This window comes from Mesoplodon densirostris, chromosome 2 (assembly GCF_025265405.1).
Source record: "Mesoplodon densirostris isolate mMesDen1 chromosome 2, mMesDen1 primary haplotype, whole genome shotgun sequence".
NCBI lineage: Eukaryota > Metazoa > Chordata > Mammalia > Artiodactyla > Ziphiidae > Mesoplodon > Mesoplodon densirostris.
The window spans coordinates 152,478,632-152,498,025 of record NC_082662.1 but is presented as its reverse complement, the minus strand read 5'-3'; the positions used below and the strand labels follow the sequence as shown (position 1 = coordinate 152,498,025).

The 19,394-nt window shown below is 43.4% G+C and overlaps 1 protein-coding gene across 1 annotated transcript in view; it reads left to right on the top strand.

Annotated features, from left to right (window-relative positions):
• Positions 1-7,420: 7,420 nt before the first annotated feature.
• Positions 7,421-19,394, top strand: part of LAMC2 (laminin subunit gamma 2) — a 60,708-nt gene continuing 48,734 nt past the window's right edge. The window contains exons 1-2 of the mRNA XM_060088517.1: positions 7,421-7,494; positions 7,647-7,864. Of these exons, the coding sequence (XP_059944500.1) occupies positions 7,786-7,864 (79 nt within the window). The 5' untranslated portion in view covers positions 7,421-7,494; positions 7,647-7,785. The remainder of the gene's footprint in view (positions 7,495-7,646; positions 7,865-19,394) is intronic.

Here is a 19,394-nt window from a genome sequence, read left to right as displayed (position 1 = left end):
AAGTTTCCTATCTAAAGGCAGAGGGTTAGACTCTAAATGCTAATGTTTTAAATTATTAAAGGTGGAAAGTTCCAGATTGAAACTGAGTCACGTTTAGAAACATTGTTTTGTGAACTTGTTTCTTACTTCTGAAAGGCAGCGGTGGGGACCTTTGATCTAAGGTGGCTGCCTGCTTCTTTGGGCTTATCTTGTCATGCCTGCAGCCCTGACCCCCAACACTGCAGTCCAGGGAAGAAGTTCACTGCGGTGGACTCCTTAACTCTCTTTCAAATCTGAATACCTATGGCCCACGTATGAGAGTGGATAAGGAACCAAGGGTGGCATTTAATCTACTAATGGACATTTCACACCTGAGTGGATGACCAAATTTTGTCCACAACACAACAGCTGGCACCCCCCTGAATCCACTAGAGTTCCCTGGCAGAATCTTTCACCCTCGCTTTTTTTTTTTTTTTTTTCTATTTTGCCTTTTTTTGAGCATGTGTCCTTGTTCTCTCCACTCCTCTCCATTTGTTATATTGGTTAAACAAATAATCGGTGTGAATATTTCTGTCTATAATAGCTATATCAAAAAATATGCAAATGGGCTTCCCTGGTGGCACAGTGGTTGAGAGTCCTCCTGCCGATGCAGGGGACACGGGGTCGTGCCCCGGTCCGGGAAGATCCCACATGCCGTGGAGCGGCTGGGCCCGTGAGCCATGGCCACTGAGCCTGCGCGTCCGGAGCCTGTGCTCCGCAATGAGAGAGGCCACAACAGTGTGAGGCCCGCGTACCGAAAAAAAAAAAAAAAAAAATTCGCAAATGAAGTTGCTCTTTGTGGTTAGCTGTTGATTTCCCATCACTTCCCTGGTCCCACGTGCATCACCAGCCAACCATAGAAAAAGGAATATCTCCCCTTAAAAAGTAAACGGTGGGGAGGGGGAGGGATAAATTAGGAGTTTGGGATTAAGAGATACATACCACTATACAAAACAGATAAACAACAAGGACCTACTGTATAGCACAGGGGACTATATTCAATATCTTGTAATAACCTATAGTGGAAAAGAATCTGAAAAAGAATATATAATATGTATATGTACATATAATTTAATCACTTTGCTGTACACCTGAAACTAACACAACATTGTAAATCAACTATACTCCAATATAAAATAAAAATTAAATTAAAAAAATTTTTTTACGGTAAAAGGTATTACTTGAACTCTGGTCTGGCTTCCACTGCTCCCTGAAAACTAGCTGTGGGAACACCATATACATTTCTGCATAAGATGGAAGCTTGCCACTTCAGCCAGGATGCTTGCTTCAGAGAACACTGTTTTTCTGGAGTCTGGCCAACCTCAGAGAATTTACCCAGACGATCCAGGAAACACCAAACCATTTCCATTTATGGACATTTTCCTTTACCAATTAAGAACAAAGGGGGAGTTGTTGGTTTTCTTCCTCTTGATTGCATTATTTTGCGTTTAAAAATTTTATGCAAATGCTGACGTAATTAGAACTATCTGAGGAGATTAAAGGCTTGGGATCAAGACCAGCACCCCTGTCTCCTGCTGGCATGTTAACAGCCAGTGCTTCAGTTTTTATCATAAGTGAGTTTGAAAGCGGGTGACATGCCAGACATTCCTTCTGAAAGTTAACTAAGGTAATGATGGAACTCAAGGCAAAAAATCAACATGTCACTTGCAATTCTATTTGGTAGGTTGGGGTGGAGAGATGACAGTTCTGTGAGGTGATTTACACAGCATGTAAAAAAAAAAGTCCCCTGGAGGATGACAACTGCAAAAGAAACAATGGACAAAGGGGACTTCCAAGGCCTCAGCCTTCCTGGTCATGCCCTGGGGAAATGCTCCAGTACCTTTCCATCTCTGTTCAGAGAACTTCTGCATAGAACATTATCCCCACTGATACCAGGGGTTACACTCTAGATGAATGTGACTACTTTGGAAAAGGTAAGAGGAAATTCTAAGTGCTGACTTCCTAGGACAAAAATCCAAGATGGGTTTAAAATTCATGCTCCTAAGCAAACATTTCAGAAAGGCATCTCTTTCCTTTTGTAAATTGCTGAAACAGACCTCCAGAAAAGGGATCCCTAAATCAACTACACTTCAGTAAAATAAATTAAAAAACAAAAACAAAAACAAAAAACGGAAGAGGGGTCTCCCTGTAATTCTTGGGTGGTATTTCTGCCTGAAGGCCTGAGATGGCTTTCCGCTCGAAGCTCTTTGGAGCTTAATAGAAACAGCAAGACGTCGGGTCTGGAATCTGTGCTCTGGTTTGTCACAATTTATGCAGTCACTGATGTGTTTCTAGTTCTGCGCTTGAGTTTGCACATTTGAATTAAAGTATTGTCTTAATTATAAAATAGCTTTTTTTGAGATTTTTCTCTCGATTAAAAAAAAATAAATTTATTTATTTATTTATTTTTGGCTACGTGGGGTCTTCCTTGCTGCACGAAGGCTTTCTCGAGTTGTGTCAAACGTTGCGGTGTGCGGGCTTCTCATTGCGGTGGCTTCTCTTGTTGCGGAGCATGGGCTCTAGGTGCGCGGGTTTCAGTAGTTGTGGCGCACGGGCTTAGTTGCTCCGTGGCATGTGGGATCTCCCCGGACCGGGCTCAAACCCATGTCCCCTGAATTGTCAGGCGGATTCTTAACCACAGTGCCACCAGGGAAGTCCTGAGATTTTCTCTTATTTTATTATTATTTTTTATTTATTATTATTTTTTTTGCAGTACGCGGGCCTCTCACTGTTGTGGCCTCTCCCGTTGCGGAGCACAGGCTCCGGACGCTCAGGCTCAGCGGCCATGGCTCACGGGCCCAGACGCTCCGCGGCATGTGGGATCTTCCCGGACCGGGGCACGAACCCTTATCCCCTGCATGGGCAGGCGGACTCTCAACCACTGCGCCACCAGGGAAGCCCTCTCTTATTTTTTAATACTAGTTTTATTGAGGTATAATTTATAGACAATCAATTTTACCTGTTTTAAGTGTACAATTCGATTACTTTTGACCACCTTCATATTTCAGAATATTTCCTTCACGCCCTCAAAATTATCCTCACACCGCATTGCTGTCAGTTCCCTACTCCTGGTAACCACTGATCTGTTTTTTTCCTTGTAGTTTTACCTTTTCTAGAATTTCATATAGATGGAATCATATAGAATCTGGTCTTTTGTGTCTGGCTTCTTTCACTTAGCACAATGCGTTGAAATATATTCATGTTCTGTAAGTATCAGTAGATCATTCCTTTTTATTGATGAATAGTATCAAGATTTTTTTTTACTTTTTTTGTGTAAAAATAAACATAACATAAAATTGACTGATTTTTGTCTGAATTTGAAAAAAAAAGATTTATTTGGGTCATGTGGAAAAGCAAATAGATTTTTGTTGCCTTTTTTTTTTTTTTTTTTCCAAAAAGGGCGTATGCGTTTTTTTGTTTGTTTGTTTTTTTAAAGAAGATGTTGGGGGCTTCCCTGGTGGCGTAGTGGTTGACAGTCCACCTGCAGATGCAGGGGACACCGGTTCGTGCCCCGGTCTGGGAAGATCCCACATGCAACGCAGCGGCTGGGCCTGTGAGCCATGGCCGCTGAGCCTGCGCGTCCGGAGCCTGTGCTCCGCAACGGGAGAGGCCACAACAGTGAGAGGCCCGTGTACCACACACACAAAAAAGAAGATGTTGGGGGTAGGAGTTTATTAATTAATTTATTTATTTTTGCTGTGTTGCGTCTTCATTTCTGTGCAAGGGCTTTCTCTAATTGTGGCAAGCGGGGGCCACTCTTCATCGCAGTGAGCGGGCCTCTCACTATGGTGGCCTCTCTTGTTGCGGAGCACAGGCTCCAGACGTGCAGGCTCAGCAGTTGTGGTTCACGGGCCTAGTTGCTCCACGCCATGTGGGATCCTCCCAGACCAGGGCTCGAACCTGTGTCCCCTGCATTAGCAGGTAGATTCTCAACCACTGTGCCACCAGGGAAGCCCTTTCTTGCCTTTTTGAAAAGCATGTGTTTATTGAAGTTAATCATAAGGATATATTCAAATCCATCTTACCTTTATATTTTCTCTGAAATATAATATTCCATCCCCACCCCTACCCATGACTTACTTAAAATGAAGTTCTAAATGGAAAACTTTTGAAACATTAGGCAGGTGAATCTGAACGTGAAGGAAATTTCCAGATGTGTAGCAAAAATACAAATTAATTAACTTCTGAGTAAATGTTTGTAATCAGGACATGAACCTGGATTAGACCAAGTGTTTCACAGACGTTTAAAATTCTGATGGAATAATCAATTAGTAGAAGGGTTAAAGCAAAAAAAAAAAAAAAAATCCCATCTTTCTCTATGATATTTGTTAGCAATTATAACAAGGAAAAACTGATGGTGCTTAGTGATAATAATAGCAACAACTGTTATTATTATTATTACTAGTATTATTATTATAGCTTACTTGTATAATGCATATTATATGCCTGGTGCTGCTCTAAGCACTATATAGGTCATTAACTCATTTAATTTTCCCAACAAATCTACTAGGTAAGTGTTCTATTATTTTTGCCATTTTACAGGTAAAGAAACTGAGGCATAGAGAAAACTAAATAACCTGCCCTGATGAGTGATGAAGCAGCCAGGATTTGGCTCTGGGAATCTATCAGCTCCAGCGCCTTGACTTTTGACCTCTAGAGCATTCTTAACCACAGCAATGCACTAGCGAAATGTTCAGATTGGCAAAGGGAGTTGATACTGTCCCTGAGGGAGGTAGGAAATCAAGCCAGAGCAGAGGTTGCAAGCCTGAGCCAGACAGGTTGTTCAGATGTGTGAAGAGGCCCAGAATAAGGCAAGGAGAGGAGGTAGGAACTGAGAAACACTGGAGCATTCTGTTCATATAAAAGAGGCTACTATTGGCCTGGTATCCAGGGGCCTGCTGCCTGTTTTCTACCCCAGGTCGATGACCCCTGGGGCTCCTTGCAGAACTAACATGTTAGGAAAATCAGAAGTATTTGTTCAAAGTTCATTGTGACTTAGCTTTACTGATGTGAGCCAAGAGTCCACAGCCTGGTGGGGTTATAACAGAGATGTTGATAAATAACCATTGACTACATATTGAATTCATTCAATATTGTGAATTTGTCTTTTTTATGGTGCTTCTTTTTTTTTTTTTTTCTTTTAATCAGACTGCATGGCAGAGGGAAATATCCATGGCGCTTTTTTTTGCCGGCGGAGGGGGGGCATATATATTTATTTATTTATTTAGGCCAAACCCTTTGGCTTGTGGGATCTTAGTTCCCCAACCAGGGATTGAACCCAGGCCCTCGGCAGTGAGAGCACGGAGTCCTAACCACTGGACCTCCAGGGAATTCCCTTTTATGGTGCTTTTTAATCTGACCTAACAAAGAGTTTATGGACTTGAAACTAGATTGCCTGATTTTGAACCTTGGTTTTGACATTTACAAGCAGTGTGACCTCGAGCATGTTGCTGATCTTTCCATGTCTTTCCATGTATCTTTCTTTTTCTCATCTGTAAAATGGGGAAATTAATAGTACATCTGTTTCATAGCATTGTTTTGAAGACTGAAGGATTATGTATAAAAGATTTACAACAGTGATGGCAAATAGGTACTGTATATTTTTTAGCTATTATTATTACTCTCCAAAAATGATGGTAGCTGGAAATTATCTACTCCAACTTTTTTTTTTTTTTTTCGCGGGCCTCTCACTGTTGTGGCCTCTCCCATTGTGGAGCACAGACTCCGGATGCACAGGATCAGTGGCCATGGCTCACGGGCCTAGCTGCTCCGCGGCATGTGGGATCTTCCTGGACTGGGGCATGAACCCGTGTCCCCTGCATCGGCAGGCGGACTCTCAACCACTGTGCTACCAGGGAAGCCCTGCTCCAACTTTTGAAATATAATAAACTATAGTAATCTGTACTAAAATGAAATTACCTTCAAGACGTTACTTTGCAGGGCTCTGCTCTTTGTTCCTGCAGGGCTGGGGGGCATTGCCCATCACTGATGGGTAGGCGTACGAGGAACAGACAACTCAGGGACATGATTTCAGCCTCTACAATGCACCAGATACTAGAAGGGAAAATTCTAAATACCTGGTCTCTGTGACCTGAAACTTCAGCAGTAATCAGACACAATGAGTTTGGGGAGAGAAGAATATTGTTTTGAATCATGGACAGAATAAAAGAAAATCAAGCTTGGGATTAGAAAATTGGAGCTTCCTTTCTAGTCCTCATTTTTTATTGATGGAGATTTGTTTTTAGAGTAGGTGTTGGCCAGTTTGCAGTAACCTACCTCACTCCTATGGGTCCTTGGTGCTGTATTCAGATCCCAGGTATTCCTGAACACCTGGTTCATTCTCCATGTTCTGTACAAAGCCAAAGCTGTCCAGGCAGCCCAACCTGGCCTTGATTACATGCACCGACTGAAATCTTATACCCTTTGACACTTAATCATGTACTATTTTGCATTGTTTGTTGCCCTATGTTGTTATCATGTATGGAACTATCTAGAGAACACCCATTCATTTATTTAGTCAGTGAACAATAGTTTATTGGGGGTCTTTGCAGGCCTTGATGATGAAAAGTAGGGGTGATTATTTTGGACAGATTGTGTGTGTGTGTGTGTATATATATATATATATATATATATATATATATATATATATATATATAAAATACCTCTGGCAATTTAAAAATCTCTAGGAGGAACCAAAGCTTTCTCCTTGGCAGCCACCTCTTTGAATTAGTGCCACCAGCCTCCCTAGGGAAAGGGACAATGTAGGATACACCACTTGCAGTTTCTTACTCACCTAGGACAATGGACTTGGATGATACCCACAGTTGGACTCTGCAGATATTTTCTAAAGGGCCCATAGAGAATGGCATGAGAAATATGCTCTATGATGTAAAAAGAATATAAAATCTGGATCCTCTTTCTTATTCAATCCAACAGAACACTAACTGAGCACCAAGTGCACGCTGGATACTATACTAGTTGTTAGTAATACAGAATGGTACCTAGCCTAGTACAGACGGGTGGGAGGCCCACCAGTCAACAGATGACTTAATGAGTTACTAGGCCTGGTGATCAAGAGGTTATGGGGACCCAGGAGAGGAACCTTGGTCCAGCCAGGTGATGGTGAGGCATAGAATGAGGTGTCACCAGGGTGGATAGGCTGGGGTAGGGCTACTGTATTTCAGAGAGAGGTTGAGCCTAGGCTGGAGGGTAAAGGGGACCCTGTTGTGACTGTTGGAGTGGCCTGTTTTCCTTGATGTCTTTCAGACCAGAGCTGATCACAGCTGCTGACTTATTTCTGAGTTTGCACTCATGAGACTGGGCCTCCCAGTTTGAGGAAGGAGCAGGCTGCTAGCTACCTCCGAATTCTGCCCTGGACCACCCTGGGAGAGAAGGAGGGCTCAGGGGGATCTGGCACATTCCTCCAGAAGGATCCCTGGGCCGAAGCCTCTGCACCACACCCTTGGCCCAGGCCAGGTGTGCACTCTTCTTGAGGCGAGGGGGGAGCCTGGCAGCTGGGGAGAGCGCTTTTACAGCTCCGTGTGTGCTGTGTGTTTGCTTCCCGAGGGCTGGGTCCTCCTTATTCACAGGTGAGTCACACCCTGAAACACACACTCTCTTCCTGTCAGGACTGAGTCAGGTAGAAGAGTCGATAAAACCACCTGATCAAGGAAAAGGAAGGCACAGCGGAGCGCAGAGCGAAAGCTCCCAGCCGCGAGGCGCAGGGCAGCACCCCTGCAGCGGCTGACTGCGCGGCCCGGCCCGGCCATGCCTGCGCTCTGGCTCAGCTGCTGCCTCTGCTTCTCGCTCCTCCTGCCTGCAGCCCGGGCCAACTCCAGGACGCCAGGTGAGTCCCTTCCAGGAGGAACGGCGCAGCCCTGGGATGGGAACTGGCCTTTCCCTGCAGACCGTGACGGCTGCACGCACCTCCGAGGAGCCCCACTTTGTGAAGACCTCTTTAGAGCTCCCTCCTCCTGCCCCATCTGGGGCTCCTCCAGAGATTTGTTTACAATAATATTATATATTATTTACTGATACTATATAAAGCTGTCTGATTCTTAAAATATGAAGCCAATAGGTCGTGCCAAACCAGGGTTTTCCTTGCTTTAAAATTGTTCCTTCTTGATTGCTTTTTTGATCAAAGGGCTTCTGTTTGATCAGTAATAGCAAAACATGTTGGTATATAAATTCTATTCCCAATGTGTGTTTTTACTGATGGGATTTTGGTGAGAATGCTTTCTGTGACTGTGAACCCCACAAAGATTGAAAAGGAATCTCTTCAGTCATCCTTCTGGAATTCCCGTTTCTTTGGGATGGAAAATGAGTTAAGAGTCTTAACAATGCTTTACTTTTGCATAACATTACTTTTTATAGTACTTTCACATAATATGCATTCAACAGGCATTTATTGGGCACCTATGTCATAGGTCATTCGATCTTATCTAGGGCACCCAGTGGCTGTCACTTCATGAGGAGTTCAACTCCTATAAACAAAACTTTCTGGGCCCCTAGCAATGGTTTACTGTATGCCTGTGTCAGCTATGACAACACATAAAGTGTGTTTTCCTTAAGTTTTACTTAGTGGTCACTTAGTGACCAATGTCAATTGTCACTTAGTGACAATGATATTTGCCTGTGTAATTACCCCAAATTCTCAGGTTTATTTTTTCTTCTTGTATCTGATGGCATTTCAATAATTATCTCAATAGGTCCAAGAGCCATCTTCACACATGTGCATGTGTGAACATGAGACTAGGTTCATGGGTACGTGGAATTATCTTAGATATTTCAATTATTACTTTGCAGTCTGGGTGATGCTGCCTGAATTGTATTTGAATGGCATGAATGTTTTAGCGTGTGTTTGAATGCATTTGATAGTCTTTTTTTTTCCCTAAGATAATATTGGAATTAAGTTACAACCCATCATCCTTGACTACCATTTAAAAACCACTTATGAAAATGATCATGTGGGTTAGAGTCCCTCAGAATAAATAACTTTAACCTAGTGAGAAACATCCTAAAAGTAAGAACAGTCTTTGAGTATTAGAATTCAGAGGAACTGCTTATGGATCAAATACTAGAATTCCTTGGTTTAAAAAAAGAAAATATGGAAATGGATTTGCACAAAGCTACATAAGCAGCTACTGGCAGACACATCTGGCACTTGATCCAGTGGTTCTTAGACTGGAACTTTAGGGACCACATTATAAAAGCAATAAAGGGGGGCTTCCCTGGTGGCGCAGTGGTTGAGAGTCCACCTGCTGATGCAGGGGACACGGGTTCGTGCCCCGGTCCGGGAAGATCCCACATGCCGCGGAGCGGCTGGGCCCGTGAGCCATGGCCTCTGAGCCTGCGTGTCCGGAGCCTGTGCTCCGCAACGGGAGAGGCTGCAACAGTGAGAGGCCCGCGTACAGCAAAAAAAAAAAAAAAAAAAAAAAAGTAATAAGGGAACAAGTTACATATGTTTTATATAATGAGTAACTATTGAAGCATTTTCCTTTTTTGGCTATAGCTGAGTGTATGTGTGTGCGTTAGCATTAGATAACAGAAACAAATATGTAGGGTGATGAATTGTTTTATAAAATAACTGTTTAATAAAATCAGACTCAGGGGGACAGAGTTTGGACTCTAACTTCTCAAGGATGGACAAGCTCTGAGTATTCCATCTATATCATTAAGTCAGAAACAGTGTTTAGGTTCATTTCTAGACTTTCCCCTTCCTTAAAGACAGGCCACTTAAAATACTAGGCTGCCTCCTCAAAGGGCTTCATTTGAGGCTCAATGAGAGTGTGAAAAGTTTGTGTTAGGCTAGAGCACACATGCTTTCCCATTTATGGGATCCTGTGATGTAGTGGGAGTTGGACCGAAAGTATGGTGCTTGCCACCTCCCAAAGTGACCTGCATCTGTGCACCTCTGCGAGTCTAAAGCAGTGATATTGCTTCCTGGGTGTTCCCTTGCAGGTGAAATTATGGTGTTTGTTAGATATAATCAGAGTTGGTCTCAGCTAAAGCACAGGTTTTAGAGTCAGCCTGACCTGGCTTCAAAATTTGGCTGATTCACTTACTAGTCCCTTATTCGTAACCATTCAGGTTCCTCAGCTGCTTGGAGTCTGTTCTTTGCCTGTTAAGTGGAGGCAATAGTGCTGTGTATCCTTGCAGGTCTGTTGAAAGGATGAGATGTTACTGTAAAGTGCCTTAAAATGCCTAGAACCACGTTTCTTCAAAAGGTCTGATGCTGGGCTTCCCTGGTGGCGCAGTGGTTAAGAATCCGCCTGCCAATGCAGGGGACACGGGTTCAAGCCCTGGTCTGGGAAGATCCCACATGCTACAGAGCAATTAAGCCCGTGCACCACAACTACTGAGCCAGCGCTCCAGAGCCCGCGCGCCTCAACTACTGAGCCCGCGTGCCACAACTACTGAGCCCACGTGCCACAACTACTGAAGCCCACACTCCTAGAGCCTGTGCTCCACAACAACAGAAGCCACCACAATGAGAAGCCCGTGCACCACAATGAAGAGTAGCCCCCACTAGCCGCAACTAGAGAAAGCCTGTGCGCAGCAACAAAGACCCAATTCATCCAAAAATGAATAAATAAAATAAATTAATTAAAAAAAAAAGTCTGATGCCAAAGTCTGATGTAGTGAACTCAGATGCTTAGAGGTCGTTAAGAAAGATAGAGACTCCCCTTCAGGAGCTCACAGTTGGTGTGAATGTGGGTGTAGCTCCAATGGTCTGGATCATAGTTCACTTGGACAGGTGCGACTGGAGAAGGGAGATAGGAATGAGACTAGAACAGGAATGAGACTAGAAATGTAGCCAAGAATCTGGTTGTGAAGAGCCTCATGTACCAGTCTGTGCCATTAGGTTGGTACCCTGTAAGCAAAGAAGAGTTGCGGTTGCAGATGTTTTGTAAGTGGGGTGGGTGTGGTCAGATTCATGTTTAAAAGATCACTCACTTAAGGGCTTAGAAGATGGAGTTGAGCTAGGAGAGGCAAACAAACAGCCATTGCAATAATCCAAATGAGAGGTGATGAGGGCTTACCTCATGGTGGTGGAATAGTAAAGAGGAAACAGATCACAGAGACATTTAGAAGGTAAAATTGGAAGAATTTGGTGATCCAATGAGTGTGTGCGTGTGTTAGGGATAATAGTAAGGGAAAATTGTGAGAAATGAGAAAGAGTCCAAGATGGGTCCAAGGCTTCAGGCTTGTGTAGTTGGTTAGACAGTGATGCTGTTAAAGGAAATGAGGACTATAAGAGACGATCAGATTTGGGAGCGAGGCTGGGCAATGGATGAAGTGAAGGAAGTGAGTTTCTGTGGGGATCTGTTGTATTTGAGATGCAAGTGGGGGTGTCCAGTGAACAGCTGGAGCTATGATTTTGAAATTTAGAAGAAATTCAAACAATATAAAGTTGGGAGCCCAAAGGTGGAAAACAAAGCCTCGACAATAGATAAGACTACCCAGGACAAAGAGGCAAAAGAAACCTCAACGCTTAACAAGGAGATGGAAGAACAGAGAAGGAGAACAGGAGGAAGGGGCACTGAGGCTAGAGGAGAATCAAGAAAGAGGAGAGGGCTTCCCTGGTGGCGCAGTGGTTGAGAGTCCGCCTGCCGATGCAGGGGACACGGGTTCGTGCCCCGGTCCGGGAAGATCCCACATGCCGCGGAGTGGCTGGGCCCGTGAGCCATGGCCCCTGAGCCTGCGCGTCCGGAGCCTGTGCTCCGCAACGGGAGAGGCCGCAAAAGTGAGAGGCCCGCGTACCGCAAAAAAAAAAAAAAAAAAAAAAAAAGTATTGTAAAACTAACTGCTCTCATGTAATATGAGAGATTTTGAAAAGACTTAAATATGGCCTTATATTCACCTTATATTCTAGTATGTATAGTAAATGGGAGTATAGAATTGGGTTGGAGTGTAAGCTGGAGATTCCTATGTAAGCTTAAATTCTGAGTACCCTGAACTGGGGGCAGCCACTGGTTTAGCTCCACTGATCCAAGAAGCTGAGGATGAATGTTAATTTGTGATCAGTGTTTATGGGAAAGTCAGGAGCATGAAATTAAGATGTTGAGGCCATCCTGGGAATATTTTTCCCATTTAAGTTCTTAGTGGCTCAACTATATTGACATTTTTTTTCCTAGAGAAATTTGCAAGGACAAGACTTGAACCATCTATTACAGACCAGTGTAGAAGTAGGAGCTCCCTAGATTCTGGAATACTCTAATTTAGTCACAAATTAGATCTAGCAGATTACTGAATCATTACTGAGCTGTGTTCTAATATAACCCCCAGGTACATGATGTAATATTTGAATCACACCCAAAGCCAAAAGCTGAGTCTCTTCTGTGTCTCTGGGTGACTGTATGTCCGTATATGTGCCTCCCCAACTAACATGTGCTTCCTTATGTCGTGTAAGAAGAAAAGACTGGTTCTTTCTCTAACATTGATCATGTGAGGACTTCTGCAGTATCAGAGGAAGGTGGAGATCAATTGGGCAAATGTACACATATCCTGGACTTCTTCAGGCTTGTCGACCACTTACAGAAACCCAACTGTTTCTTTTCCAGGTTTTATTTTTAATTCACTGTGTGAATATGGATACTCATATTCTTAAAAAAAAATTAAATGGCAACCAAATAATTTCCCGCACTAACTTAAACATTAGAAAAATGATGAAATCTTCAGCTGCACTTATATGGGGTATTTCTTACAAAAAGTTTTGCGTGTTTCACCACTTTCTTCTCTTATTACAACATCATGGAACTAAATGAGAATGGCCCTTAAGAGTTCTCTACAGGAGCTTCTACTTTTATAGTTAAGGAAAATGACTCTCAGAGAGGCAAAGCAACTGTCCAAATTCTCATGGTTGGTTATAACAGAGCTGAGCTCCGGCATGTATGACCCTCATTTATAGACTGGAAAATTGAGGCACAGGAAAATGATTGCCTTGACCAGAGCCAGGCAGTTAATAACAGGATCAGATTTCAACTGCTAGTTTAATTTTCTTTAACAAGATATTCCCTTGGCTTATTTCTCATTCTTTTAAAGAATTTTCATTTAAATCAATTTTCAGAACTGATGGAATCTTGATGTATTATAAGAACATCCCTTATGCTTCTAGATGGGACATCTGTTCAGACATCTCTATTTGTGTGAGTCAATAGAGTGGCCTTTCCTTTAAAAATGTCAGCAAACAGCAGGTTAAAACCAAGCACAAACTCCAGTCCCTGGGGCCCTGATAAGAGAACAGATTTCAGACTACCATGTTTCCTCTTCTCTTTGTTCAACTCTGTTTATAGATTATCACACAGCTTGGAATTGACCAAGTGGCTCAGGACAGTTGAGGGACAGCAATAAGCCTTTCTGCTTCACCTGTCAATGTTTTGAATTTATTTATTTATTTATTTATTTATTTTTGGCTCTGTTGGGCTTTGTTGCTGTGCGCGGGCTTTCTTTAGTTGTGGTGAGTGGGGGCTACTCTTCGTTGCGGTGCACAGGCTTCTCATTGCCGTGGCTTTTCTTATTGTGGAGCACGGACTCTAGGCACGCGGGCTTCAGTAGTTGTGGCTCATGGGCTCAGTAGTTGTGGCTCGCGGGCTCTAGAGCGCAGGCTCAGTAGCTGTGGTGCACAAGTTTAGTTGCTCCGCGGCATGTGGGATCTTCCCACACCAGGGCTCGAACCCGTGTCCCCTGCATTGGCAGGCGGATTCTTAACCACTGCGCCACCAGGGAAACCCCTGAATTTATTTAAGCATCGTTGTGCCCAGAGGTATTTTCTCTCTCTGCTGGAGACTATTGGTATATATTTTGAAGTCTTTCAGTTTCACAGCCAGAGCATTGACCATTAAGCTTCATACATATTTACTGCTCTTTCAAATCGCTACCCGTTTTGCTCTTGAAGAGAGGAAACTCCTAACGTTTAAAGGTCATTTCTCATTTCAATAGGCTGGTCTACTTTGTGAGAGCAGTGGATCCAACAGCATCCCAAAGCTGCCGCTCTTGCCTCATCCAGGGGGTTGTACGTGGGACGTGGTAGGAGGGGGTCTTCATGTGCTGAGATCTGAGGGGAGAGAACCCAGGCCACAGATGACCTAGCGTGGGAAATGACAGCAGAGCAGCAGCCCATTTGTCTGACTGGGATGCAGGACACGTTGCTCCCACTCCCTGCTGGAGGCTTCATGGTCCAAACTCTTCTTAGAATAATTTGTTACTTCTCTTTATGGATAGATGAAAATGGCTGGTCTCCTAAAGACCATTTAATTCATTCTTCTGTCTTTAGGCAATACAATTTTAATTTATTATTTTCAAATGGAGTTTTTTCAGCAATGAATCTTTAAGGAAGGTCTTATAAATGCATTCCATACTTTTTCCAAAGTTGTAACGTACATGAATTACCACGTTCTTTTGGCAAAACTAAGAACTCTAGTGGTGCATAGTAAGCAGGCACATACCTAAATGTGTGTATCTTTGTGAAGGAATGTAGTGATAGCAAAAAATCTGTGGCTAATCTCCTTGTACAAAAATGTCTTGTTCATAAAAGCAATGAAAGGTTTAAAGAGGAAGAATCATTAGGTAACTTTTTTTTAAGGAGCCAACAAAACACAAATTTAAGCAATTGAAAAACCACATTTAATGTATGCTCCGAAAAGCATTTCAGTACAAGTCAGAATTGCCTTTTAAACTTTTCTTTATTCAGACTCGCCATACATGATTTCTTTCCTTTTGGTCCTCATTGCTTCAGGGGCCACCTCTAGCTGTCCTGGACTCGCTAATATCCTTTACTTCAGCTGCTTCTTAAAGGGGCATATGACACCTTTGCCTGGACCATGTAGTAGCAAGTGCTCAAAGAACACTATGCTCTTTGATTAACAGTCAGATGTGCTTTCTGTATTGGGATGCTTTTCTTTACAGATGATCTCATGGAGATATAGACATTTCTACAGCAGTTTCTGTGGTCAGAAGGGTATAGGGTTACATGCGGTGATAGAATCCTCACCGCGATCACCGTTGATCACACCCTGTAGCTGACACCAGCTGTCTTGGAGTCGAGCCCTTAAAGACGCCGGGTGTAAGAGAAGGGAGCCTCTCCTGTGTCCCTTGTGTCCTAACCTTCTCTTCCCTCTCACCTTTGCTACTCAGACAAAAATTGGCATCCCCAACCTCTCTGTTCACTGGGGTTTCTTTCCCTCTCCCCACTGTCTGCCTGGGCCCTGGTGGGGTGTTAGGGAAGACATCTCCAGGTGTGGTCTCCTGGTCTAGTCCCCACCAGGCTGAGTCATCCACAGTCCAAGTGTACCATTTCTACGTCTAGGTTATAATAAAATGTGCTATGAACTCTTGATGCAAATAGGTGACTGCTTTTAAGCCATAGTCATTCAAAAGGAAACTGTGGTGATCTAAGTTTCATTGACTCTTGATGACTTAAGAGTTGAAACAATTTGTCCATGTTCTAGCCTTCAAAATTGCCCATGCCATTAGAACACCGACGTCTGTTGTTCCTCTCCTCAGAGCACTTCACGTCACAGGCTAACTTGCACTGCTTGGACATTTACACGTCCAGGGAAACAAACGATCAGGCAGGATAGAGCACCAGTGGTCCTGGCTGTGCTGGCCTATAAGACAGCTGTGAAAAATGTGAGGCCGAGAAAGGGATTCAGTTAAAAAACTCTTAGCGAGGGACGTGCCATGTCAGTTTTCTTATTCTATTTAGAAAACATATTGTGACAGACCTGAAGAATCTGAAACTGGAAGCAGTCACACATCAAACCATAGAATTCAAGATCACTTTAAATGATGAAATGTTCAGATTTTGTTTTAAAGTATTTACCCAAGCTGAGAAACATATTAAGCTTTGGAAAGAAAAATCTCATGGAGGAGGTTTTAAATCTAAAAAATATGAGCATTTTCATCTTTTTATCATAATTTAAGAAAAATACTCATCTTGTCATCCTGAGTATCTCTGATTTGGAGGTAATTTCAACAATTGCTTTTCTTCTGAAAATGAGCATCTGTCAGGTTTTTTTAGAGTATACTATTCTCACCTTTACTTTTAGTCACCATTTTCTATCTAGTTATTTACATTTGGACTTCCTAATGAAGGGCCTCATTATAGCTGACTTCCTAGAGGTGAAGTTTGCTACCTTTGAGCAGAAAAGGTTGTCAGTGTACATAAGGCCAGTTCTTTGACTCAGAGGAAGGGAATGATATCTAAATAATAATAAATGAAGATTGAATTTTTAGCATAACTTCTTTGAACAAACCAAAGGTAAGAGAATGGTTGAGGTTGTGTAGCCCCAATCCACATCTCCCCACCAGGATGCTTGTCCTCTGCAGCAAGAATTTTAAGAAACAGAGGAAGTCAAGACCTAAAATGAAATATAAGTGAAATGAATGGCAGAGAGATGAGGAGGTCCCAGTGGGGAGGGTTATGTGAAATTAGTCTGGAAAAGTAGATAGGATTAGGCCGTGGAAGTCTTTGTAGGCAATGTTAAGGAGTTCTGGTCTTTATCCTAAAAGTAAAGGAAAGGTGTCAGAGAGTTTGAAGCAGGGAGGTATTGGTAAAATTTGTATTTGGAAAAGTTTTTCTGACTACTGAGTGGAGGGAGGCAAGAGAAGTTGCAGGCGATCCAGTTATGAAGCTTTGCAGGCAAGCGGTGGCTGGGGTTTGGTGTAGAGTGGCCATAGTGGAGATAGAGTTGGGTGGACTTGAGCTATGTAGACAGTTATATCAATAAAGTTGGGAGTTGAATAGAATAGAGTCAAGCGAGAAAGATGGAGACCCTATAAGGATAGTTCCCAGCTTTCTGATTTGAAGGGATGACAATCACAAGTTTGGTTTTAAACATGTTTTGTGTAAACAGCTTTTGAGACAATCAGCTGGAAATGTAAAGTGGATGACTGGGCATGAGGGTCTAGAGTTGAGAATGAATTCTGAGCCAGGAAAGTATCTTGGTATGTCAATACCCGTTGTGCTTATTGAAGCCCTTGGCTTGGATGAGAGAGTTCTTCAGTGAGAGGCATGGAAGTTCAGGACTGAGCCTTGAGGAACACCCACACTTCGAGTTGGGACAAGGAGAGGATCCCGCAAAGACTTGGATGGGGCAGGGGGTGAGGGTCATAAGCCAAGGGGAAGTACAGTACAGTACAACATCACAGTATCCAAGGGAAGAGAGTTTCAAAAAGGAAGGAGAGAGAAAAACATTCAATGTCTCAGAAAGGGAATGCGGGGCACAAAATACCAGAAATGAAACACAAGGCACACACCTTTCCTCTAAGTAAGGAAGAGAATTGAGCACTGTTTCTAAGTGGTTTATACGTGGACTCATCCACAGGAGATTATGGGCAACTTATTATAAACTTGCTGCTGTTTCACTAAATCAGTATTAGTGCACTGAGCAGCTGACATGGTAGCCAGAGCAGCAAAGCTCAATGTAAGAGCAGCCAGCACACACTGTCAGGTTCAAACATGACGATCAGATTCCTAGCTCCTGAGATAGTCCCACACAGCAGCCAAGTACACTACCTGTCAAGGCTGCCTGATCACGGCAAACTGATCTCATGGTCTCACGCCTGCCTCCTCCCCTCGCCCCTCCTCCCGCGCAGCCCTAGGCGTGCTGCCCTTTGAGATGGGCAGCTCCGGGCTCACACACAGAGGACAGGCAGTCCTGGCACAGAAATAGTTCATCCGGTGAGAGCGGCAACCTGAAAGTCTCAGACACCTCCTTCTAACGAAGTATCACATTCCTCTCACAATTCTTTCTGTTCTCATCTCACCACGTATTTTTTTGGGTACAGACATTAGTTATTTTACACTGAATGCCATACATCTAGACAATGAGAACTCTATGTATTGTGTTGAGAAAATTTCATATTGGGTCCCTAGAGTCCTGGGGGATTTCTGTAAGTTCCAGTTCTTGTTTGGCTTTTCTTAGAGTCAGACTGCCTGCTATCCTTCTAGCTAACCAATCCTTCCAGCCAGCCATTCATCCACCAGTCACAGTCTCAAGCCCTGTACTAGCTACTATGGGGTACAAAAGTGAGAAATGCTATAGAGGAAGTAAGTCATGTACACAAATAGTGATGACTCAAGATATAGTGATAAGTGCCAAGAGAGAGATGGGGATGAAGACCTGTGGGCATCCAGAGGGAGAAGCTCTGAAAGGGTTATCAGTAGAGACCGAACACCATCTAATTTATGTTCCTAAGATCTCTCTGGCTGCCGCATAGGTTTAGGGAGGGTGTGAGCAGGTAGTGCCCAGGCAAAGAAAAGAGCAAGCCTCAAGGTCCAAGGAGGGAAAGAGCTTGGTGCATCCCAGGATTCGTGGGTGTGAGGGTCTATGTGTTGGAGTCCAGTGAACAAGAGCTAGAAAGAGGACCGAGGTCAAGTTGGAGAGGTCAGCAGGGCCAAATCTTCAGGGTTTTTGAGAGGAGTTTGGATTTGAAATTTTGTTGTTACTGTTAGAACACTAAAAACATTGATGTTCCATCATAGGAAAGTGGAAATTAGATCAGCTTGGTGAAAAACAGAGCTGTGCTTTTTTACATTTAGAACAATAGAAAGAGGATCTGTTTGTACACAATTGACCATATGAATGCCAGATTGTTGAAACGTTCTTGTAATTGCTTGTAATGTTTCCTCTGGGGAATTTAAAATGAGGTCTTGATGAACTGCAGCCACTGATGCTGATTATACCAAGACCTTGCCCCAAGTACAACCCTAGGAAATATTTTCAGTTTCCTTTCATTCTCCGAAGGATACAGCTTGGAAACGGCCTTTGCCCCTGAGCTTCCTGTCCTGACCCGTTAGAGTTGTGTGTTTGAGCGAGGGTGGGAGTGTTACGTGAGCCTGAGGCAGTCCACACACGTTGCTGCATTGTTTGTAGAGTTTCCAACTCCTGGATCTTCCTCCTGGAGGGGAACGTGGGTGGTGGTGGGCAGATCAGCCTGTGTCTGGCTGCCCGGCAGGCTTTTCTAAGAAGCACCTTGAGGGTCAGTGATGGTATGCTATTATAGTTATTATGATAATAAATGCTTAAGTGCCAAAGAAGCAGTATACATCGGAGTCAGACACAATTACCACCCAAGCTTTACTAGACTGAAAGAAATACATGAAAATCAGTGAATGATTCGGTTTATGCAGGGCTTGAGGTGAACTTGATGAATCTCGTTCCTTTAGCTGTGGAGATCATCCCCGCTGACAGGGCAAAGATTTAATGAAGTAGAGTGAGGGGGTGGAGAGATGAAAAGACAAAACCTTGAAGAGATGTCCCTAATTTGGAAAGAGTACCATACAAATGAATAGTCAAGTAAGAGTAGTGGGTAGGACCTGGCTCCTATGATACAGAGTTCAGTGAAACAGGGAGAAAGATCCTGCTGCTTTT